We start from the raw sequence: 17002 nt of genomic DNA, 5'->3' as shown, positions 1-17002 counted from the left end.
CTCCGTCTCGTCGTCGTGGTAACGCTGGTATGGGCTAATCTGCGACGGCTTGATGCCCGGTTTCTTGTTTCCGTGACTCCCCAATCAGACAGAAGCAGCTGAGGAAATTCCGCCTCCTCCTTTCTCCTCCGTTCCTTCAGCAGCCGTTTCACACGCATGTGCGGGCAGGTGGGTTTTTCGAGAGAAAGTACAGAGAAGTACCCCCCCCCCCCCCCCCACCTGCCCTACCCCCTCACATATGTGCTCTGATCTGCCTCTGTCTCCTGCATGTCTGATGCTGGAAACTGGAATGTTGTGTGGGGGGGTAATTAGGGTAATTAGGGACACGTGCTGTGGTCCTTCACAAAAAGGACTCCACCCCTAGACCGATCATCAGCTGTGTAGTCATGTTGCCACTGTCCAATCAGGGAGAGCTGGACTCTCAATAGGATGTGACGGTACTCTGTAGCACCACTAGAAACGGTAGAAACACACCTTGCAGGTCAAAGGTTCACATTTTTTTATCATTATCTTTTATGACTCACCTGAGTAATTTAACCTCCTGACATTACTGCATTTTGTGTGTCTGTATCACGGTGTGTTCAGTGGTTGAGAAATAACACCGTGTGTGAGACTCTTACGGTCACCACACCCTGTATGACATCACGAGCCTTCCTGAGACACACTACACACAAGGTGTGTGTGTGTGTGCGCGCGCTCAACTGCGCGTGTGTCATGCACAGAAAGGTGTGTGAGGATGTTTGTAGATGAGTAAGAGAAGGAGAGTGCATGAGTGTATCATGCAGGAGGCCATTTAGGCTGTGTGTGTGTGTGTGTGTGTGTGTGTGTGTGTGTGTGTGTGTGTGTGTGTGTGTGTGAGCGAGCGAGCCCTGGTGATGACATGCATGCCTCTGCAGGGTGTGGCTGCTAGCAGTTCTGTTGTAGTGTACATAGACTGAAACTTCACACCTGAATGCAGTCTGGTATTGTAATGGAAGTTATACAGAACAGTCATCTTCTCTTCTGTCACTCACGCAGTGGATAATCTCCATCACGTGTGTGTGTAGGCTGGCTTGTTAGTCTAGCTGACTCTAGTACGTGGACTGTGTGTGTGTGTGTGTGTGTGTAGTGTCCCCATCACTAGTAGGTGCCTGTTGTACAGGGAGTTGAAGGGAGTCATTATTCACAAAGCTCAATGCAGTCTTTGTGTGTGTGTGTGTGTGTGTGTGTGTGTGTGTGTGTGTGTGTGTGTGTGTGTGTGTGTGTGTGTGTGTGTGTTACAGAAAGAGAATTTGAGAGTGAGGAGGTGGGATGTGTGTTAAAGAGCACCCAAAGTATCTTGTAATCTTTTCCTACCAGACTCGATGGCATCAAGGCAGGAGCTGTGAGGATGTCCCCGTCCACAGCCAACCTGGCTACTCCCATAATCTGACAGTCCACTGTGGACACGGGTGAAATTTACACTAGGATGTTGGGGACATGTCCCCACTACATTGTGAAATCTCTCATTTTGTCCCCACCACTTTTTGAAGTGTACTCTGAAAATGTTGTCATTAACAGCTTGCTGCAGATGACGGAAATCAGGAAGTAGATGTAGATATATTTCATATATGCTCATGCTCGTGAAGGGAAATGAATTTTTTTTTAACCTACATAGAAATGGAAAGCAATTGCACTTCAGATATCGTTTAAACCATAGTGCTGCTGTGTGTATTGTTCAGTGACGACAGGCTTGACAAACGTACCCATAAAACCTTTTGTGAACCTCCTTCCTTTCATGCCCGGTGCAGAGTTTCTTTTCAATGAATGCATGTTCCCAAGAACCCGGTTTCTGAAAGGCAACGCAAATCTGAGAGCCAGCCGAATTAAACACGACGTCCGGTATGCATTCTTGTCCCCAGTCCTCTTCAAAGCTACGCCCCGTGTGTGGACGACTTTAGAACGGGCGTGGAAAGTCCGAGTCGGACCCCCACAGAAAGACCCGTGTTCCGTCTTCCTGCTTGGTGTCCTGTAGGCCTGACCTCACTTCCTGTTTGTTTGCAGACGTTCACGGCGTGGTGCAACTCGCACCTGCGCAAGGCAGGCACCCAGATCGAGAACATCGAGGAGGACTTCCGAGATGGCCTGAAGCTCATGCTCCTGCTGGAGGTCATCTCTGGTGAGGGCTCCCCCGTCTCGACCTTCTCCCCGCTCGCTCTTCCTCATTTACGCAGCGCTTCACTCACTCCTTCCTTTTTTCCTTTCCATCGTCACTCCCTTCCTCCCCTCCCTCAATCTCTCTCTTCTTCCACGCTCTCCGTGTCCCCTCTTTCCTGATCACTCACTCACACGCACTCGTTATCAGCAGCCCAGCTACACCCTATTACGGCTGAACGCCGAAATGGTAACGCAGGCAGCGTTTGGCCTCTAATCGCAGCCGTGTGTGTGTGTGTGTGTGTGTGTGTCTGGAACTGCACCCTAACCATCGCTTCCTCATGTCTTGTGTGGTTTGTGCGCTGTTGGGCCAGATCTTGGGTTTTTGGCCCAGAAGAGCTCTCTATGCCATTTGCTGCCTGAAACAACGTTCGTTACTCTTACTAACGAGGATCTGTTGGCACTACGAGCTCTTCGGTCACATGGGCGTTTGAGAAACATCGAGTTCCATCCAGCAGGGTCCCCTCCTCTGCTGCCTCCCTCTCTCTCTCCCTCCATCTCTCCTCTCCTCATTCTCTCTTTCTGAATGAGTCCTTTGTTGTGGCGGGTCCACCGCTGCCCGGCTACTTCCAGATGATGATGTAACACTGGTTGACCATGTCGGCGTTTGTTAAAGCAGTAAAGAAGGATGCACGTCTTCCTTAACGGTGACATCACCCACATGTAGCCTGTATGACATCAGGCATCTCAAATGAAATCTCAAATAGTAGTGTGTGTGTGTGTGTGTGTGTGTGTGTGTGTGTACACAAATGTGGAATGTAAGAAATCTAGTGGTGGTTCTTACAGGATCTTGGCCTGTAAGGAGTGTGTTTGTGTATGTGTGCATTTGGAGAGTGTTTAAGTGTGTGTGTGTGTGTTTCAAGGCGAGAGGTTACCTAAACCTGAACGAGGCAAGATGAGAGTGCACAAGATCAACAATGTGAACAAAGCGCTCGACTTCATCGCCAGCAAAGGTGTCAAACTGGTGTCCATCGGAGCCGAAGGTACGTGCAACATCCACGTTATAGACCACGTTCAGAACGGTGTCCTCTCTTTATTTCTCTTGTGCAGCTGCACTCTTGTATAAATATAGATTGATTTTACAAAAAAATTAATAATCTATAAATGTTCAGAAATAAAGACCAAGTCGGATTGGTTGCATGAACTACTTGGTGCTCCTTTGATTGGATAGAAAATGACGACTGGCTTGTGTTGGAAACAAAATGCTCTTCTGTGGCGTAAGACTCCAGCCGAGGGCTGAGGCGATATTTTATGCCTTGAAATCAAGGCAAAATCTTGCAGCCTCTTGTCACAAGTGTACCATTTTGTGTCTCGCGTATGGACGGAAGGCATTTGTGCAGAGGTGTGTGTGTGTGTGTGTGCACATTTCCAGCTAGTGTGTCCGTGACCTTTTTCATACTCCTCCATGTTAACCCAACGCTGGTATCCACAGGAGTCATTTGACGTCACTCTGAAGAATACTCTTATATACTTATATACTCTTATATACTCGTCACTCTGAAGAATACTCTTCTCGTTCCATTATGTTGGTTATGTAGTTTCCACTCCAACCTGATGTTTGTGTTTGTGTGTAGAAATCGTGGATGGGAATGCCAAGATGACCCTGGGAATGATCTGGACCATCATCCTCCGCTTCGCCATCCAGGACATCTCCGTGGAGGGTACGGCCCCCTTCCCTTCCGCTTTCATGGAAACCCCAAACTGGAGCGCAGCTGTTTTAGCCCTGAAGAGAAACAGTCAGCCCACACACGCACACGCGTGTGTATTCACACACACACACACACACAGCTGCTGTGGGAATCCTGTGGGAAAGACACGGCGGAAAACAACAGAAATAATGATCCGAGACAAGCCAAGAAACAAGCTTTGAATAGAACATGGCCAAATGTGAGGCAGATTAGGTAATGTGGCTAACTCTGAGGAAGGCTTGCTAACTGTGAGGCAGGTTAGGTAATGTGGCTAACTCTGAGGAAGGCTTGCTAACTGTGAGGCAGGTTAGGTAATGTGGCTAACTCTGAGGAAGGCTTGCTAACTGTGAGGCAGGTTAGGTAATGTGGCTAACTCTGAGGAAGGCTTGCTAACTGTGAGGCAGGTTAGGTAATGTGGCTAACTCTGAGGAAGGCTTGCTAACTGTGAGGCAGGTTAGGTAATGTGGCTAACTCTGAGGAAGGCTTGCTAACTGTGAGGCAGCATGGGTAATGTGGCTAACTCTGGGGAAGGCTTGCTAACTGTGAGGCAGGTTAGCTACCTGTGGAGCAGGCTAGCTATTGTGGCTAATTGTGAGGCAGGCTAACGTGGCTAACACTGCAGCTAGCTGCTAAACTTCCCCTATTGTGCAAGAGCCAAGTAGAACTGAGTTTTAAGTGTCATAATTCGGACAGTTTGGTAATGCCAAAATTTCTCATCTCTTGCAATATTTCAGTTTATAGCTGTAGCCTACCATGGCGCGTTCCTCTAGCCATGTTCAATGAGACTAGTTGAAACTGGTTTACATGCTGAAGCCATGGGAAACGCTAAAGTGGTTACCACACAGGGGGTCTGAACCACAGTCTCTGAGTGTGAAGATGAGTGTGTGTGTGTGTGTGTGTGTGTGTGTGTGTGTGTGTATACGTGTGCGTGTGCTGACTGTACTGAGTGTGTGGTCATGTTCAGAATTATAGTCCTCCAAACATGAAAGGCTGTATAATCCTGCTGGCATAATCCCATCTATGCCATCTCTGTTTACATTGGACTAGATGGTAGTCTGAAGCGTAGATTACAGTGCTGTAAATCTCATTTGTGTTCCTCGTCTCCAGAGACCTCTGCTAAGGAAGGCCTGCTGCTCTGGTGTCAGAGGAAGACTGCGCCCTATAAGAACGTCAATGTGCAGAACTTCCACATCAGGTACTGAAACCCAGAAGCCCCCCAGTCTGAGAAACCCCAAGGAACGTGCTGCAGATACTCTGCCCCAACCCACACTTGCCCACCACCAGCTCCTCCTGAACCCATAACGGGGCAGCAACGTGCAATTTCCTATTAGAACCAGATGAGGCGGGTTTCACAGCAGGAAAAGGCCTGTAATTCTTAGTGCTTTTGAAGTCATGGCCTACGTTACATTTTGTGGTCCAACTGACGTACGACATCAACCACACAGTGTCTGTAAGGTCTGAAACCAAATGAGTAATGTGTGAACGTTTAAATATATTTAAATGCAAGAACTCTAGTTATGTAGTAAATACTCTGATTATATCTGATTTGCACACTGAGCTGCAGGTGCTACTGAACTGTTAACAGGAGACCCTATCAGAATGTCATTACTGGTGTCAATTTAGAAAATTAATATATGCTAATTATTTCCACACTGGGAATTTAAATGAAGCCCCCTCAAAGGTCCTGTAACAGAGGGAGTATTTCTTTTAACTGCACTGTCTGCAACACTGCCCCCTGCTGCCCAGTGCTGTAATGGCCCAAGGATGTAATTTAATCCGCTCTCACCCACAGTTGGAAGGACGGCCTGGCCTTCAACGCTCTGATCCACAGACACCGGCCCGAGCTGATCGACTACGAGAAGCTGCGCAAAGTGAGTGTCCACCACGTTCTTCCATGTCCACGTCCCCTCAGACGGCGACGGTCCCGTTAAATCGCCTCCACCCGCAAATAAATCGGTGAACGGGTTCCTTCCTGAATAAATGAATGACTGAGCGCTCATTGGCTGGCGGTGGTTTTGCAGGATGATCCGGTGACCAATCTGAACAATGCTTTTGAAGTGGCTGAGAAATACCTGGACATTCCCAAGATGTTGGACGCAGAAGGTATGGACCGGCTTTTCACTCGAGTCTTGGTGTTTATATGAGCAGTTCTGTCCATTTCTCTCACATACACTCTCTCTCTCACACACACACACACACACACACACACATTCTTGCCTGCTATCCCACCAAAAGCATTTACTTGCTTTATCTGGTGAACATTCCTCCTGTGTGTGTGTGTATGAATGTTTGGGGGTGTTTTATTCATCGTCTCATCTGTTGAGTGGCCCTTACTGGTGTGTGTGCACGCTTTTGTATAATATTGGAATACTTTGTGTGACTGAGACTAAGAGCCTGTCGGGTGATTGTGTTAATGCCTATGTATGGTGTTCCCTAACTGTTGGTGATGAAGGTTGGAATTCGTATTCTAAGCAGGACAGAATTGACCAAAGACAGTCATGCCATTTCATCACTCTAAAGAAATGGGCAGTTTTCACCATAACGTGTCTAGCATGTGATTTTTCACTGATTTGCTGAAGCCAGTTACGTTTTAAAGCAAGCGTGTGCATGTGTGTGTGCGCATGTGTGTGCGTGCAGGCTGGGAGTCTTTACATTGGCTTCCAGTCTTACTCCACCCTAATGACCAAGCAAAGCGAGTCAGGACTTAAGTCAGGAAGGTTTCCTAGGAAACCCTCCGTCTGCCTTCTGTGTGGCTGTAAGTTGTTGGAGACACGCCCCCTTTGAGTGTCACACGTGCACCTACAAGTTTGATTCATTTCACAAGAGAGATGATTTGAGAGTTAGCAGGAGAAAGTTAGCGATGGGTCACTGTCTCTGTGTGTCTAACAGCATGTGAACGTAACCATGTCTCTACGTCTGTCCTCCTCCTCTGTGTGTGTGTGTGTGTGTGTGTGTGTGTGTGTGTGTGTGTGTGTGTGTGTGTGTGTGGGAGGGTGTGTGCATGTGTGGACATGCATGCGCATACACATGCCTGTTCCATGTCTGTCTCGTCTGCCTGTATGTGTGTGTAACTTGTGTTTCCCTGCAGACATTGTGAACACAGCTCGTCCAGACGAGAAAGCCATAATGACCTATGTGTCCAGTTTCTACCATGCCTTTTCTGGAGCACAGAAGGTACCCTCCCCTGGACCCGGCCCCGCCCTCAACCCCGCCCACAGCCCTGCCCCGCCCCGCCCCCTTCCCTCAGCAGCTGCTTACCATCTCCAAAATGCTCTCCAGCATGGCTTTCTCACCAGCACTGGGCCACACTAGAGGACAGTGTTGCTCAGGCCGTCCACACGCCATGCACATGTGCACCACACCCACATACACATGTACACAGGATAAGCACTCAAGGGTGTGTGGGGGTGTGTGTGCGCGCGCGTGTTTGGCTATGGTTGTGCCTCATCACCTCTGGTAGTCCACAGGTGGACTCGCTCTCTCTCTCTCTCTCTCTCTCTCTCTCTCTCTCTCTCTCTCTCTCTCTCTCTCTCTCTCTCTCTCTCTCTCTCTCTCTCTCTCTCTCTCTCTCTCTCTCTCTCTCTCTCTCTCTCTCTTTTTTTTTTTTTTCTTTCTTTCTTGGGTGGCCATATTGATTGCTCAGTGCTCTTTCCCAACTCCCCTGAAACTGGGATGCGGCTGGTCTACCCTGGAGCCAATTAAATTCTTCTCTGTGCATCAGCTGACCACGAGACCAACCTGCTTTTCTCTGAGCAGGAGCACGCAGGCTTTGGGATGCTTGGCTTCACCGCTCTCTTTCTCTCCCTCCCTGTTTCTCTCTTTCTCTCCCTCTCTCTCCCTTTCTCTTGGCTTGCTTTGCTGTAGATATCGTGGGTACTCTCCGGCCGGACGAGAAGGCCATAATGACCTATGTCTCCTGCTTCTATCACGCCTTCTCTGGCGCTCAGAAGGTGAGGACCTCTCAGTGCCTGACCCCTGACCCCTGTGCTCCCTGCGTGGGTAAGCTACACAGGTCAGGGATAAGCCTGAAGAGACTCTGGGCTTTCGCTGCAGCCGCCCTACCGTCCTGTAAACGGTAACAGCTTCATGTTTCTGACATCGTTCCTCTGGGTTTCCCATAGTTCACAGCCGCTTCCAAAGGACTCCAACTGGGGCCACTTCTTAACGTAGTATAACATGTGCTACGTTCTGGGTCAAAACACCGAATGAAATACGAATCAGGTTTCAGGCTGTAAATCTGCAACTGCTTTTTAAATGCTGCCGTGTGACTGAAGAAGTTACAAGCACGCTAAACCTCTGGCAGAAGTCGGAGGTTTTAGCCTATCAGTCAGAATCTGCACAAGTATAAATAATGATGCGAAGTGGCAGATGAACTTCCCCACTTATTTGCAGATGATAACCTCAGATAAGCGTCTTTCGTGTCGAAAATTTCAGTTCGCTAGAATGCAGCGAAGCGGAGTTTAGCGTCTCCTTACGATCTGGCGAACGGTCCTGTTCTGGGGGGATGGGAGGGTTCTGGAGCTGTGCTGTTATGACTATGGGAAAGACCTCACTGGATGTCTCCTCTACATTCAGCCCGACTGTTTTGACACTTGTGTAAAAACATTTAAAACGTGTTTTGTCATTGCTCTGTCCTAAGGTTAAATGTATAACACAGCCAGAATATCTTTAATATTATAGCTGTCACCGTACAGCTAGAGTTCTTGTCATTTTGTCATTCTGAGGTGGTATTATAGAAACGTGAGTGCTCTCTTTATTACAGCCTTTAGTTAAAGACGTGTGAGGCCCTGAAGAAGCCATTTTTGCGGTACCCAAAACGAGAATGCGTGTTGTGCTTTTGCAACGGATCAGCATGTTAAGCCACACAGTTTTCTCCTTAGCCACCACAGTGCTAATGTCCACCACAGCGCTAATGCATGCTGTCAGCCTGTCAGAGTTAGTCAGGGCAGCCCTTTAACTCGAGCGTCTGTGACGCCACTTGAAGCCTTCTAAGGTTTGTAATGCATCGTGGCCGTTTGGGAAGTGTTTGGATGTTCGGAACAACTCGAATATCTCCACTAATGCCTGCACTCCAATAATTCACTGTGTGCAATTCAAAATAGCGGAGTGATTTCACCCTTCAGAGAAAGCTATGAATAAGCACGAATGGAAAGTTTTACAATTAACAGAGAGTAAATTGCTGATGCTTTATAGCTAGTTTTTTTTTCTTATCTTTTTTTTTATAGCTGTCATGCCGACATGTTACTGAGGCATCTTGTGCTCGTTTGACTAGGAAATCACATTCTTGGCATTGACTGTTCTGTGTTGTGATAGGCGGAGACAGCAGCCAATCGGATCTGCAAGGTGCTAGCGGTGAATCAGGAAAACGAGCACCTGATGGAGGACTACGAAAAACTGGCCAGTGACGTGAGTAGTGTGTGTGTGCGCGCGCGTGTTTGTGTTAACGTGTCTAAACCTCAAGGAAAATGTAACTGTCCAGGACAAACCTGAATCATTGCACTCATTTTAACATTCCAATAGCATTACTTCCCTTGCTCACACACACACACACAGACACAGCATGCTTATGATGATCCTTAAGAGTATACATATTGAACATTGTAACGTTGGGCATATTTATAAAGGACGTAAAAACTTGGACAGTGTTTCTCGAACAGCGTTCTCGTTGCGTGTGTAGTTGCTGGAGTGGATCTGCAGGACGATCCCCTGGCTGGAAAACCGGGCCCCGGAGAAGACCATGGCGGAGATGCAGCAGAAGCTGGAGGACTTCCGTGACTACCGCCGCGTCCACAAGCCTCCCAAGGTGCAGGAGAAGTGTCAGCTGGAGATCAACTTCAACACGCTGCAGACCAAGCTGAGGCTGAGCAACCGGCCTGCCTTCATGCCCTCCGAGGGCCGCATGGTGTCGGTGAGAACACACCACACACACACACACAGCTTTGCGCGTAAAATGGCAGGTTTATCTGTACCAAGTTCTTTCCACCAAGGTTCTTTTGTTATAATGCTGACCCCTCTCCACAAACTTCCTTAGGACATCAATGGGGCGTGGCATAAACTGGAGGGGGCGGAGAAAGGCTATGAGGAGTGGCTACTTAATGAGATTCGCCGTCTGGAAAGACTTGATCACCTTGCTGAAAAATTCCGTCAGAAAGCCACTATTCATGAGAGCTGGACCGATGGTAAACGAGGCATATTTATACATATATGTATTATTTTTTATTTTATGTTTTAAAAAAATCAGAACAGTCACATTTCGTTCTGCAGTCTGGCTACCACCAGAACTTGCCTAGCGTCCCACAAAAACGACCCCGTTTACCTGAACCGGGCCTGGTTTGTAGGTAAGGAAGCAATGTTGACCCAGAAGGACTACGAGCGTGCGAGCCTCTCCGAGATCAAAGCTCTGCTGAAGAAGCACGAGGCCTTCGAGAGCGACCTGGCCGCCCACCAGGACCGCGTGGAGCAGATCGCAGCCATCGCCCAGGAGCTCAAGTACGGACTGCGGGGGAGGGGCTGGGGCGGGGGAGGGGCCGGGGCGGGGGAGGGGCGGTGTGATCGTACTCTCCAACGCTCTTGTTTTGGGATGTTTGTAGAATAATGTAGCTCATATTCTCCCTGTGTGTGTGTGTGTGTGTGTGTGTGTGTGTGTGTGTGTGTGTGTGTGTGTGTGTGTGTGTGTGTGTGTGTGTGTGTGTGTGGGGTCACAGTGAGCTGGACTACTACGATTCGCCCAACGTAAACGCCCGCTGCCAGAAGATCTGTGAGCAGTGGGACACCCTGGGCGCTCTGACCCATAGTCGCCGGGAGTCTCTGGAGGTACCGGCCCGCTCGCACGCTTACAGGCTACACAGACGCTTACACTCATAAACACACTCTCACACACTCATACGATTGTGTGTGCGTGCCTGCTGCAGAGGACCGAGAAACAGCTGGAGTCCATCGACGAGCTGTACCTGGAGTACGCCAAGAGGGCGGCGCCGTTCAACAACTGGATGGAGGGGGCCATGGAGGACCTGCAGGACATGTTCATAGTGCACAACATCGAGGAGATCCAGGTAAACGCCCCCGCGCTTCGAAAGCACGCGGACCCCTCAGCGGGTCAGTCTGCCAGCGACGGCACGCGTCACCAGCTCCCGTCTGTCTCGCCTTGTCTCGCCACGCTCAGGGTCTAATCACGGCTCACGAGCAGTTCAAGGCCACGCTCCCGGAGGCCAACAAAGAGCGCGAGGCCATCCAGGCCATCCAGGCGGAGGTGCAGAAGATCGCCCAGTACAACGGCATCAAACTGGCCGGCACCAACCCCTACACCTCCATCACCCCGAGCAGCATCGACAGCAAGTGGGAGAAGGTACGAGTCGTCTCCACCCTCCTTTCCACCGCCATAACGTGGGCAGCCTTTCGAGATCTGAGAATGCGACGCCCCCCTGTGGTTGCTGCGTGCAGGTGCAGAAGCTGGTTCCCCAGAGGGACCAGGCCCTCCAGGAGGAGCTGAGCCGCCAGCAGTCCAACGATCACCTCCGACGCCAGTTCGCCACCCAAGCCAACATGGTCGGCCCGTGGATCCAGACCAAGATGGAGGTGCGGTGAACAGACGTCTCTCCACCCGTCACTCATTTACACACCGAGATGAATTTACGGAACTGGACGGAGTAACTTTTACAACCGATACGCTCAACAGGAGGACGCCAGGCACGTAACGTTAAGCTCAGTCTTTGAGCGTGTTTCTTAAGGTGTGTGTGTGTGTGTGTGTGTGTGTGTGTGTGTGTGTGTGTGTGTGTGTGTGTGTGTGTGTGTGTGTGTGTGTGTGTGTGTGTGTGTAGGAGATTGGCCGGATATCCATAGAGATGAACGGCACACTGGAGGATCAGCTGACCCACCTGCGTCAGTACGAGCAGAGCATCATCGAGTACAAACCCAACATCGACCAGCTGGAGGGGAACCACCAGCTCATTCAGGAGGCGCTCATCTTCGACAACAAATACACCGCCTATACCATGGAGGTACACACACACACACAACCCTGAGGGTGGGCTGTATGTGATGTGGAGCTCCCCTGCGTCGGCATGTGGGGGGCACAGTGGGTAGCGCAACTTTAAACTTTAATAAGCGTTGGGACTAAACAAAGATGGCGCACGTTTAATATGATCCTCAGAATAACACAACACCCTCATCAGCAGGGCAGTGAAATGGACTGGTTCTCATGGGAGGTGATGGAGCAGCATTAGTGTGTGTGTGTGTGTGTGTGTGTGTGTGTGTGTGTGTGTGTGTGTGTGTGTGTGTGTGTGTGTGTGTGTGTGTGTGTGTGTGTGTGTGTGTGTGTGTGTGTGTCTGCTGTGTTCACAGCTGCGTGATTCATCATTCATTAATCACTGCTCCAGCAGATGAACATATGTAAACAGTCTGGCCGTGGATGTGTGTGTGATGAGTGTTCGCTAAGGGATCTTACGAATCGCCACACCGACGTGGCCAAGGAAACCTGGGCCAGCGCCAGAGTGAAGCGGTCCACGCGCTGTGTTTGACCGTCTTGTTTAATTTTAAATATGCCACGCAGAGGGCAGCAAACACCGTAATGCCACCAAATATGGTCATAGCAAACTCACCTCTGTCTCTGTCTCTCTCTCGCTCTCTGTCTAACTGTGTGTGTGTGTGTGTGTCTCTCTCTCTCTCTGTCTGTCTGCCTCACAGCACCTGCGTGTGGGCTGGGAGCAGCTGCTCACCACCATCGCCCGCACCATCAACGAGATCGAGAACCAGATCCTGACGCGCGACGCCAAAGGAATCAGCCAGGAGCAGCTGCACGAGTACCGCGCCTCCTTCAACCACTTCGACAAGGTCAGGGGCCCGCGCCCCCACCCGCGCCCCCACCCGCCTGTGCCTACCACCACGCCCCCACCCGGGCCCACACTCACCTTGCATTGTGTCGAATGGCGGTGCCCACCAGAGCTTGATGTCGAAGTCCTAGTTTCTCAGTTGAGAATGCCAAAGTTGAAAGGTCATTTAAGGCACCGATTAGGGCTGAATGGTTGACTGTCTTGGTCGCTTGCCATCAGCCATTCATCAGTCATTTCCATCCATCTCGTAGTTTTCAACGGTGCTACAGTTTTATTGTTCTACAGAGTGCACAGTATTGGAGGAACTCGGGTTCGTTAATGCACTGCGTTTTCTACACATGGCATCTGACAGTTCGTCACTGCATAATCAGGGTGTTCCACTGCACACGCCATTTGTCCCATCGTGTTGGGTTTTGTTTGACATCCATCCTGTTTGTCTCCACCCCTTTCTGTTATGGTCCCGCCTCCATCCCGCCTCCGTGCTGCGCGTCCCGCCCACCTTCATCCGCACTTCTCACATTCCGTCTGGTCCACCCCCACGTGATCTCTCGTGTGATTGGCCGACTGCAGGATCACAGCGGCACCTTAATGGCCGAGGAGTTCAAGGCCTGTTTGATCAGCCTCGGTTACGACGTGGAGAATGACAAGCAGGTACGAGGTCCGCGGGACGGAAGCGGGCTTCCCCCGCTCTGCCGGGCCGCCGTCTCGCGTGCACGCGCCCTCATCATTCTCTCGCTCGCCTCCCCGACGCTCCCACAGCGCCCTCTGCTGACCAGCTCGAAATGTTGCTCGATGTGTGATGTTTCTCTTAATGCTGCTTTTTGTTGTGCTTTTTTTTGGTCATCCTCCGTCATAACTGCTGTCTAAACCACAACGGTCACTCCCTTCGCTCTCTTCTAACACACTCACTCACTGTCCCGTCTGTCCTGCTCGGGCCAACCTCCTCTTCCTCATCTCCTCCTCTGCCCTGGCTGCATCCCCTCATTTCTGTCACCTCCTTCTGTCATCCCTCCATCCTCCTGGGGTACAGAAGCGCACGGGCGTCATGGACATGGACGATTTCCGCGCACTGCTCATTTCCACGGGGACCAGCCTGGTACTGTGTGCTCTCTCGCTCTCTCTCTCTCTCGCTCGCGCTCTCTCTCTCTCGCTCGCGCTCTCTCTCTCGCTCTCATCCTTTCTCATCTCCCTTTTTCTTTTGCTCTTTTTTCAAGCTTTCTGTCCTGTCTTGTTTTCTCGTTCTGCTAAACGATCTTGCGCTCCTTAGCTGTTTTGTTCGGATCTTATGTCTGTGATGTAGCACCTTATATGTTAAAATAATTTAATTTCAGGTCATTCTTATTGTTTAAAGTAAATACAAATGTATCCATTAGATGCATTTTGGACAAATATAGTATTTATTGTATTGATATTAGTATTTATATGTATTGTATTGATATTACTATTGATAGCACAGTTTGTCATTCTTATTTCAGTACTGGGTTATAACCCATAACGCTTTCTGTAATAACCATCATATTGGATTGGGTTAACCGCCTGAACCCTGTTTCCAGGGCGATGCTGAGTTTGCTCGCATCATGGGTATCGTTGACCCCAACAACAGCGGCGCCGTGACCTTCCAGGCCTTCATCGACTTCATGTCACGAGAGACGACGGACACGGACACTGCAGACCAAGTCATCGCTTCCTTCAAGATCCTGGCTGGAGACAAAGTGAGTTGTACTGTTGGAGGGGGCGGGGCCTGTTGGACAGGGCGGGGCCTGTTGGAGGGGGTGGGGCCTGTTGGACAGGGCGGGGCCTGTTGGAGGGGGCGGGGGGCTGTGAGTCGGAGGATGCTCTTGTTTCACCTGCCCTTCTAAGCAAAGACAAACCCTCAACGGCTATTTTTTCCTTCCAGAACTACATCATGGCGGAGGAGCTGAGGCGAGAGTTGCCTCCGGACCAGGCGGAGTACTGCATCGCCCGCATGGCGCCCTACTCCGGCCCCGACGCCGTGCCCGGCGCCCTCGACTACATGTCCTTCTCCACCGCCCTCTACGGGGAGAGTGACCTCTAAGGCCCGCCTCCAGCCCCCCCCCGTGCGGGAGAGGCGCTCTCTCCTGCATAACTCGCTAATCTCCTGACAGACTGGACGGGTGAGAGCGCCACCTGCTGGCCCGTGGCCCGTTTTCACCAGTCCAGTCTGTACTGAGGGCAGCAGTTATCACGGATGGGGACGAGGGCGGAGACGTAAGAGTGTTGGAAGCGGGACTCAAAAGCACATCCTAGGGGCGGGGCCGGAAAGTGGGAGGGGTTGGGGGGGTGGGGTTATGTTCATGTGGGTGCGGCGTGTACCTGATGAGGCTTGCCACAACCAGGGGAGGGACCAGAGTAGGTGTAAGAGGCTGTACTCATGATTGGTGAGTTTGGACTGTCAGGGTGGGGAGGGGAGGGGCTTGGGTGGGACGGCTTGGCCCCGATTCTTACAAGCTCGCTCGCTCGCTCGCTGACCATTTTCTGTCCTGTAGTCCTTGATAAACTAATTTAAAAAATCACTCATTTATATTAGACTTAATTAGTTTGAGATTTCGCACCAGCAGAGTTGTATGAATCGAACGACTTATCTGCCATTGAGCAAATCAGGCCAGAAAGAAGTCAAACCTGAGGTAGTGATTCAAAAGCAGATTTAGTGTGGGAGGCGGTGCTTTAGAGGATCTGGGATTTCGCTTTGATCCCAAACCCCAGTACACATGTATACTTCACCCTCCAAGCCAGGGACAAGGGCACAAGCTATTCTAATTGGACATGCTGTTTTTGGGTTCGTTTTGGTTTTGTTATTGCTATTGGGGGGGGGGGGGGGGGGGTCATGGGGGGGGGCTACGAGACTGGTAGATGGAAGAGGCCCGGCGGGGGACAGATGCGAGATCCACCGTTCGGCCGCGTATCGTGGAATTCCGCTATCCAACCTCACTGCTCCTCCCTCTTTCTACTCTTATATATATTTTTGTTGTTGTTCTTCCAGCAATTATGAGTTGGTGGGTTTCTTGCTGTACATACTTATTTTTCCAGTACGCGAAACAGTTTAATTTGCCTCAGCAAAGACGCCAGGCTTCAGAGTTAGCATTTAAGAGGACACGGCAGTGGAGGTGGGGGGGGGTGTATCGCTGGACAGCAGAACCATGGGTACGTTTGCGACGCCCCACTTGCGGATTTTGGTGCCGTCTTTGGCCGCAACGTCTGGAGCTGCGTATACAACACAAGGCCCGTCTCCAGCTTCTAGTCAGAACTTCTCCTATTGCCTCCAGGACTGAACAAAATGACATATATAACGTGTGCGTTTCCCCAGCGGATCAATGAATCGCCATCAGACTCCTGTAGTGGTTTGGCGTAGATGAACACATCTATGGTTAATCTGAAACTTGTTGAGTTTTCCTAGGCATGAACCGAGTGACCCCAATGGCCATCGCTTCACTCTCACGTCTTTGGGGGGGAGGAAAAATGAATAAAGTTATCGATGATAGAAACGAATCTATAACGTCCCTGGAAGTGGCACTGTTCTCTCTCTTTCTCCTCTCTCTCTTTTTCTCTCTTTCCCCCTCCCTCCCCCTCTCCTCTCCGACTGTGTCTGTCTCTCACTTTTTCTCATTTCTTTCCTCTAGCTGGGAAGGACAAGGGCCTGTAAGGGGGGTGGGGGGGGAGCAGTCTAATAATTAACATTCCATTATGTCTTAATTAAAAGGAATTTACTGTCTAACGATCTATGCAATCATGTATCCAACATCAACCGTGCTTTGAAAAGAATGACTGGGTGAATTAGATTGTAAGTTAAAATGTTCAGTAAATATCTGTTAAATAACTGAAGGTTGGTAAGAGGGAAATGTAAAGATTGGTGGGGGATGGGTAAGTGGTAGCATGGATTTAAGAACAGCTGAAGAGACTTGGACCAAAAGCGAACTCTATTCTGCCAGGTTGAGAAAAGCATTTGGAATTGTGATTTTCTTCTTTTTTTTTTTGTACTCTTTAATATCAAACCTTATCTGCTGTACTGGAAACTGCTTTCTGTCTCGAAATGAAGTGAATTTCACATGCACACATAAAGTTTCCTTATAAAATATTTCCATTTGAGATTTTATTTTTTTACTCTTAGGTGAGGTTGGTGGAGGTTCGTCCGGGTTGCTCACACACTTCTGGCCTGCAGCTCTCCTGCCGCGTCGTCTGTGCTGTTCCCGTCTCGCGATAAAGAGTATTTTGCACGCGCGTCATCCGCGAGCGCACGAGAGTCCTTTATGCCCGAGAAAATAGCCAGAAGAATATTGGGTTGCTGAAATGTTCAAT

General features: G+C 50.0%; 1 protein-coding gene across 2 annotated transcripts in view; it reads left to right on the top strand.

Annotated features, from left to right (window-relative positions):
- The window catches only part of actn4 (actinin, alpha 4), a 34198-nt gene extending 17417 nt beyond the window's left edge, over positions 1-16781 (top strand). Inside the window, exons 2-21 of one of the 2 annotated variants that reach the window (XM_076981803.1) lie at positions 2023-2137; positions 3036-3155; positions 3747-3833; positions 4968-5055; positions 5653-5731; positions 5882-5963; positions 7725-7810; positions 9174-9266; positions 9538-9768; positions 9892-10039; positions 10199-10349; positions 10565-10673; positions 10772-10912; positions 11023-11205; positions 11301-11435; positions 11678-11857; positions 12543-12689; positions 13259-13339; positions 14242-14400; positions 14586-16781. In XM_076981803.1, the coding sequence (XP_076837918.1) occupies positions 2023-2137; positions 3036-3155; positions 3747-3833; positions 4968-5055; positions 5653-5731; positions 5882-5963; positions 7725-7810; positions 9174-9266; positions 9538-9768; positions 9892-10039; positions 10199-10349; positions 10565-10673; positions 10772-10912; positions 11023-11205; positions 11301-11435; positions 11678-11857; positions 12543-12689; positions 13259-13339; positions 14242-14400; positions 14586-14744 (2574 nt within the window). In that variant the 3' untranslated portion in view covers positions 14745-16781. Of the gene's footprint in view, positions 1-2022; positions 2138-3035; positions 3156-3746; positions 3834-4967; positions 5056-5652; positions 5732-5881; positions 5964-6948; positions 7035-7724; positions 7811-9173; positions 9267-9537; positions 9769-9891; positions 10040-10198; positions 10350-10564; positions 10674-10771; positions 10913-11022; positions 11206-11300; positions 11436-11677; positions 11858-12542; positions 12690-13258; positions 13340-14241; positions 14401-14585 lie in introns of both variants that reach the window. The other variant, XM_076981802.1, reaches the window with a different exon arrangement.
- The last annotated feature ends 221 nt before the right edge of the window (positions 16782-17002 follow it).

The sequence above is a fragment of the Brachyhypopomus gauderio genome, chromosome 19 (assembly GCF_052324685.1).
Source record: "Brachyhypopomus gauderio isolate BG-103 chromosome 19, BGAUD_0.2, whole genome shotgun sequence".
NCBI lineage: Eukaryota > Metazoa > Chordata > Actinopteri > Gymnotiformes > Hypopomidae > Brachyhypopomus > Brachyhypopomus gauderio.
This window is presented reverse-complemented; position numbering and strand designations above follow the sequence as displayed.